The sequence below is a fragment of the Ictalurus punctatus genome, chromosome 2 (genome assembly GCF_001660625.3).
Source record: "Ictalurus punctatus breed USDA103 chromosome 2, Coco_2.0, whole genome shotgun sequence".
In the NCBI taxonomy this organism is placed as follows: domain Eukaryota; kingdom Metazoa; phylum Chordata; class Actinopteri; order Siluriformes; family Ictaluridae; genus Ictalurus; species Ictalurus punctatus.
Window position 1 is genome coordinate 39,722,003 of NC_030417.2, and position 7,500 is coordinate 39,729,502.

The 7,500-nt window shown below is 44.1% G+C and overlaps 1 protein-coding gene across 4 annotated transcripts in view; it reads left to right on the forward strand.

The window, feature by feature from the left end:
- Nucleotides 1-2,652: 2,652 nt before the first annotated feature.
- The window catches only part of rcn3 (reticulocalbin 3, EF-hand calcium binding domain), a 5,627-nt gene continuing 779 nt past the window's right edge, over nt 2,653-7,500 (forward strand). The window contains exons 1-8 of one of the 4 annotated variants that reach the window (XM_047159282.2): nt 2,653-2,804; nt 3,734-3,942; nt 4,032-4,225; nt 4,319-4,491; nt 4,610-4,670; nt 4,778-4,869; nt 5,105-5,212; nt 7,087-7,255. In XM_047159282.2, the coding sequence (XP_047015238.1) occupies nt 3,737-3,942; nt 4,032-4,225; nt 4,319-4,491; nt 4,610-4,670; nt 4,778-4,869; nt 5,105-5,212; nt 7,087-7,255 (1,003 nt within the window). In that variant the 5' untranslated portion in view covers nt 2,653-2,804; nt 3,734-3,736. 4 annotated transcript variants of the gene reach the window in all.

A 7,500-nucleotide genomic window follows, 5' to 3' on the forward strand; every position in this document is an offset into this window, starting at 1 on the left:
TGTATTTTTTTTAGTCTCATGATGGCCTCCTTCACTTGCATCGACACCTCTTTGGACCTCATATTGAGAGTTCCCATGAACACCTACCAAATGCAAATTCAACACTTGGAATCAACTCCAGGCCTTTTAGCTCTTTAATTATGAGGAACATAATGAGAAAACAGGCCACACCTGGCCATGAAACTGCTTATCAGTCAACTGTCCAATTACTTTTGAGCCTGTGAAAATGGATGGACTCTGTAATAAATGGCTGTAATTCCTAAACGGTAATTATTTTTGTTATAGCCCTTGAATTAAAGCTGAAAGTCGCATCTTGCTTGCTTCATTTCAAATCCGTTGTGGTGGTGTGCAGAGGCAACATCACCAAAATGAAAACAGAATGAAAATATCAGACTCTGTGTTTTTTTGTTGTTAGCACGCCCATGCAAGTCACAAATCTGTGTAACATTTGAGAAAAAGGATTTTGGCCAGTTTTTCCTGGAGTTGGACACTGAACTTTTTCCACCTCTGGCTCAGACGCGTCACGGCTCTGTGAGTCGTTCGTTCCTGCAGCCAGACTTTCTGTGTGAATATCCCCACACTCAAAACACTGCACGCTTTCAGTGCTGGTGAAGAGTCTGTAACTGCTGCGTCCATGATTGCACTTAAACAACACATTCGATGTCTCATCAAGACTGTTGAGATACATAAAAACCTGTCTCTGAAAAGACAAGACATGTTTCACTGCGGTGTTTTTACAGCCGAGCGGAATCATGTTAACGGCGCTGGAGAACTTCCTGAAGCGGGCCAGCTCTTTCAGTAAACCATTTTTAATGAGTGGAGGAACGTTAGGGGATGACGCCTCGTCTTGCAGGTGCATACAGGGGGTAACCTGCATCATACTGGTTACCCATAATCCATTTCAATCAGCGTGTTGACTAGAGCTTGTTTTATCAAAACCGCTACAGTAGTGTTCATGTGGGATGCAGTGTAGATGTACTCACACCCGACCTGTGCTCCACTCTCCAGCACACGCCTAACACCATGCCGGAGAGACAGCGTCTCCCCGGCAGCCTTAGAGGTTGGGTTTCAAAGCACGTCTCGAGTTTTCAAAGCAGTAGTGTTTTGAATCATTGGCCTATTATCATACACTTCTATATTTTGTTATAATTATCAACAAAATGGAACATTGTCATTGTTATTTAGCTACAACTGAATCAATAAGGTGTTAACATCCAGGCTGCTCCCAGACCTGTGCGTAAAGTCTAAAGAGGATAAAAGAGCTTCCTGCCTGGTCCAACCTCGAGGGTTTTTGCAGTGACAGCGTGACAGTACAAGTTTTTGATTAGGGACTGGATAGAGTTGAGATACTATTGAAAAAGGAAAAAAAAAAAAGACCTAGATCACAAGTATGGGAGCATATCCACCTTGATAGTCCAAATAAGGTGCAATGTATAATGTATAATGTATAATATAATATGTGACTAATATCTGTCATATTCTAACAATACTTCTTCACTACTTCAACACCAACGTTCCAAACATCTCCATGTCTTAACCAACAATGATGCACCTACAGAGACTAGGTCACCTTAGAGAAGGTAACATTATTAAAGCGTAATAAAATATAAGAACCCTACTAACATAATCCATCCATCCATGTTCTGGTCGCGGGGAACCTGGAGCCTATCGCAGGGGGCATGGGGCACAAGGCGGGAAACACCCTGGATGGGTAGCAATCCATCGCAGGGCACAATCACACTCACGTTTATACTCTACAGACATTCCAGTCAGCCTGTCATTGGACTGGGAGAGGAAACCGGAGAACCCGGGGGAAACCCCCAAAGCATGTGGAGAACATGCAAACTCCACACACACGGGGCTGCAGCGCAAATCAAACCCTTGCGCAGCTACGCAACATTTATCTTCTCTATTTTCCGTTTACAAAAATGTATTGCGCATTGTGCAGACTAATAACTGCATAAGAACATGGTCCAAACCTTTAAAAACTATAGTGTTATATGGATATAAGCCAATACCACTGTGTTAGCTTCCTCAGACATGAATACTGTGTTTATTGCATGTGTAATTCTCAGGGAAATGACTCAGTGACAGTTGACAGACAGCTGCTGTAAGAATGTTTACAGTCCAGCAGGAGAAGTGTAATTAAACTGGCTGTATGTGTAGTTAATACAACTCTTAACTACAATTAATGCCAATAAAGCTGCAGTAATAGCAGCTAACATCACTAGCAGGCACTGCACTGTGTGCACTCACTTCTACACAAATCACCTGTCTATAAATCTTTATATTTTAAATGATATATAACTTCGTTCTCATAACGAGTTATTCCCTTAAATAATATTCACAGGACTTCGCCTTAACATTTCACATCTACACTCACTAGTGCACGCTAACGGGTGGAGGAATTTAAGTCAGGCGAACACCAGAGCTACCCCACGGAGGGGTCCTTCACGGATGCGCGCGCGCATCCACACACACACGCACGCACACACACGCGCGCACGTCCCCTGCACTTGCGCCGCTTCCAGTTTCAGATGCGCGTTCGCGTGTCAACGTGGCGTCTCGTAGCCAGTCGCGTTCACGATTTCGAACAGGACCGCCCACTGCTGATCTGTGATTGGTCACATGGGGTATCAGTGCGGGATTTTGGGAGTGGCGTGTAAAATCTGGACCCGCCCCCTCCTGCGCGCGATTTAAAGAGGCAGAGTGCCAACGCGACTGAATCCGTGGCGAAGAGAGAGAAATAGAGATAAATATATATAGCGCGTGCAGGAGAGAGAGATAAACACTCAGGACTTGGGGTAAGTTCGTTTTATTATTATTATTTTTTAGGAAAATATGATGAACAGAGTTATTAATTTGCACACAGATAAACATTCACTGTGCTTGTGCAGCTTAGTTTGAGTGAAAAGTTTTTGAGCAACTTGATGATTTCATTTCATTTGAATATTAATCTTAATTAAAACACAGTAAACACATTTGCACTGGTTTACACTGAAATAATGAAGAAATGTGTGTGTGCTGAAGGCATGGGGTAAGATGTGGTTTATTTCACCTTCATTCATTTCTTTTCATATTGGTGCCGAAATTAAATTAAATGTAATTAAATGTAATTAAATGTAATTAATGTACTGTATGTTTTTCCCTGTTCTGGTTGCTCAAACTGAGACTTCTGTATTACTACAGTTCTATGCGTACATTAATCAGTCAGTAAATGTCATTTTAAAAGGTTTCACTGGGAGGAAAAAAATCAAGGTCAAATTCTATAATTAAAGGTTTTTTTAATGAGTGCAAATGTAAATGCCCCCTCAGGATAACGTTAGCACATGGAAAATGTCTGGTTTATAGAAACAAGACAACGTGTTAGGTTGTACAAGTAAGAAAAATTGATTTTTTTATGTAAAAAAAAAAAAAAAAAGAAGAATTTATACCGGTTTAAAAGTTTCTCTTCACTTGTATGTTCACTTTAATAACCGCTTTCATCTCTTCTAAACAGCTCTTAAATCTTCTCATCCTTTTGTTGTAAATTTGACATTTATTTATTAAACTATCTTCTTTCTTGGGGCTAATGTACTGGATTATTATTGTCGCATTTTTCGATGCCCCTTCATGGGAATTTTTGTTGATGCTCATGAAAATAGAGGAGTGTTATCTATGGTAATTGGTGGGGTGTACAAACTTTTGCACTCAAGTGAAAACAGCATTACATCATGTCAGTGTCTCTCTATAGGAAATGCAGCTGTTTATCCTTGCGGTGGTTTTGGCGCTCGGCCTCGCCGTGCCTCCTCAGGAGAAACGCGTACACCACCAGCGTGATCTGAGCGACCACGCCCACCACGACACTCAAGGCTACCAGTACGACCACGACGCCTTCCTGGGCAAAGAGGAAGCCAAGACATTCGACCAGCTGACCCCTGAGGAGAGCAAAGCCAGACTCGGGTACAGAGCAGTCCATACAACGACTTTATTCTAGAACGTTCTCCCTGTTTCCGCTGTGCGTCAGTAACTCTTTAATCTCCCTCTTTCAGGAAAATCGTAGAACGCATCGACACGGATAAGGACGGCTTCGTTAGCCACGCCGAGCTGCACTACTGGATCAAACACAGGCAGAGGAGGTACATCGAGGAGAACGTGGACAAGAACTGGAAAGAGTACGACCAGAACAAGGACGGGAAGATCTCCTGGATCGAGTACAAGAACACCACCTACGGAACTTACCTGGGTGAGGATCATCTAAACGACCGATCATTGTGAGTTTGTATACGTGCTTCTGAGTCGCGATGCACTGATGTAGAACCTTTTCGCTTCACCCTAGACGATGAGTCTGAGGATTTGGAAGACAGAGAATCGTACAAAGCCATGCACGCCCGAGACCAGCGGAGGTTCAAGATGGCGGATAAAGACGGAGACGGCATCGCGACGAGGGAGGAGTTCACCGCGTTCCTCCACCCGGAGGAGTTCGACTACATGAAGGGCCTTGTGGTGCAGGTAGTGTGTCGTGTAGAAGCACGTTACCATAGCAACCGCAGTCTGTTCATCGCCGATGTCCACTAACGGGTAGCACGTCGTCATCCTCTTACGATGTTTATTCGTTCTGTCCCGACAGGAAACGATGGAGGACATCGACAAGAACGGAGACGGCAAGATCAATTTAGAGGAGTACATCGGTGAGTTCGCACGCAAACGATCCAGAACAGCGTGTGGGAAAATAAACGTGATGCGCGTCACGTAAAAACCAGACTGAGTGTGTAACGTGGCGCTGTGTGTCCTGTAGGTGACATGTTCACACCTGAGGAGGGCGAGAGTGAACCCGAGTGGGTGGCCACGGAGAGGAAACACTTCTCCGAGTACAGAGACGCCAACAAGGTGTGTATCATCACCTTCACCAGGAGGAAACTCACAATGAAGCGTGTAAACAACTGGTTCAAGAACATATAGCCCGTGTACCTGTCAGGGTTCGGTGCAGGAGGCGTGGCCCGTGTACCTGTCAGGGTTCGGTGCAGGAGGCGTGGCCCGTGTACTTGTTTTATAAACTTCAACATGGCCAAATTCATAAAATAGTCTTTCACCGTACAGATGTAATGAAGTTGAATCTCTTTAGGACGGTTTCCTTGACGCTGACGAAGTTGCTCATTGGATCCTGCCGAACGACGTCGATCACACCGACAACGAGGCCAAACATCTGATCCATGAGACGGACAAGAACAACGTGAGTACCTGCTAATACAACCAACACTACCTCAAATAAACTCGGCCGATTCATATAATTAATGCACGGCTCTAATCAAGTCTTTAATTGACACCAAACCAAGTAATTCATTCTCTTCCTCTCTCCTCATCCCTCCATTCTTTCACCTGTTCATTTCATTCTCCTCATTATTTAACCAATGGACCTTCAAATCAACGCTCACTCAGGACAACAAAATATCCAAGAAGGAGATTCTGGATAACTGGAACATGTTTGTCGGGAGCCAAGCCACCAATTACGGAGAAGATCTGACGAGGAAACACGACGAGCTCTGATCTGATCCGATCCGATCCGATCTGAAGAAAACAGCGTCGGGGGTCAAAGCTTTAAATGTACAGAGGGAGGGATTGGAATTTCATTCCACAATGAAAAGAAACAACCGTTACCTTTTATATTAACGGGTGGGAGGGGTTAGATCATTAGGGGCAGGGCTAAAGGTCAGGGGTCAAAAAGCGTCAGGCTGTTGGGAGGGAATTTCAGTTTACCTGAAACAGATTGTATTTATTTAGTCACACACATTTTACTCACTAAAAACTGGGTTCGTACACACACACACACACACACACACACCCCCGAGTGTGGTTGATGGTTCTGTGTAGATGAGATGCCACAGCGTTTGTGATAGAGACGATATTAAAAATAACACTACTACAATTTTAACAAAAAAAAAAGAGGTATCGTTGGATAAAACCATCCATCAAACAGGCAGGACATTCTACCGAATCATGTGACCTCATTATCCACTGACTCCTCCCACTCCCGTGCTGTTTTAGTGCTGCGTTTCAGTCTGTAAAGTTAATTTAAAACATTTACATTCAGTGACTGATAAACGACACAGAGCACCGCATTCAAACTACTCCGAGTGCTTTATATGTATGTACACAAGAAATAATCAGGAAATGCAGATCCTTCCCAGCGTTCCTGTCTGGAAGCTGCGCGATGACATCACACGATCAGGCGGCTAAAAAGAGAAACGTCGAAGCAGACCTGCCCACCTTCCTGCATTTATAGTACGAGTACACCAAGAGAACAGTTACACACACACACACACACACACACACACACACACACACACGCACACCCTCCTCATTACACACGTAATACAGCTTACATCAGTTCAATAGATTTATTAGGGACACAACCTTCAAAAAAGTGATTACGAACAGTTTGAGCAGCAGATCAGTGAGAACGTCGGCCATGTAGAAACATTTGACGTTTTCCATGAGGGACGTCAGACGTTAGATTTGTAAGAAGGACAATCCAGAGGGTTGGTGGGTCTGGCAAACAGAAGATGTTTTAAAGCCTCCGAAACACCAGGGGGTGCTGAAATAATGCAGGAGCTTAAAAAATTTTGAGGTATGATTGGGGAGGGGCTGACAGCATTAACAGCAGAGGTTGTTGTGAGACACGTGTACACTATGTCTACACTCTCCACCCAAACCCAGAAGCTCGGGAGGACCTCAGGGTCAGGGATCAAGGATCACAGTCAGGACCAGGGACCAGGATCAGCCGCACTCGGGAATCAGTTTGTGTTCGTTAACGCACCAGAGTTACGCACTGAAGAACGGGCCGAGCGCCTGAACTGAGCTGTTACACACCGAACACACACAATAAACACAGCTGCCGGCCGTCTCACACACCTGTAGAGAGAGCACTCAGAGGGAGAGAGATGGTATAGAGAAGGTCAGAAGCAGATCAGGAAGGTGGAAGGAGACACGGTTTGGTCATCGTGTACTGGTGAAACATTTCTCTGTGAAATCCAAATCAAATAAAACCAAAATCCTGTTTTGTTTTTTTTAAACACAATTCCTGTGTTTTAATTCTACGCACTACAGCGTGTTCCAGAAGTAACCGGGCCGTTACAGATCCTGAACTCATCACCTGTTTCACTCCACGCAGCACTTCCTGCAGTTTTCATCATTAAACCTAGCTGTGAGTCCTATGAAGCAGTCAGGCTTTTAAAGGTGCTGCGCGTAACGCTCCGAGCCCTCTGCTGTCTGAGAGGTGAATTACAATGACACGTCATTTTCATTTTCTGTCCAATCAGCAAACACCTGCTGAGTTTACCTTTAAGACAAAAGGGCGGGGCTAATTTACAGGCTGGATAATTGTAAACAGCGTTTGAAGCTGTTATACTTACAGGTCTGTAAACACTTTTATTTATTTTGCAAACTGCACCTTTAAACATCACCCTGAATCTAAAAAGCGCGAGGTTTAAATAATTATTTGGGTCAAAATGTTCACATTTG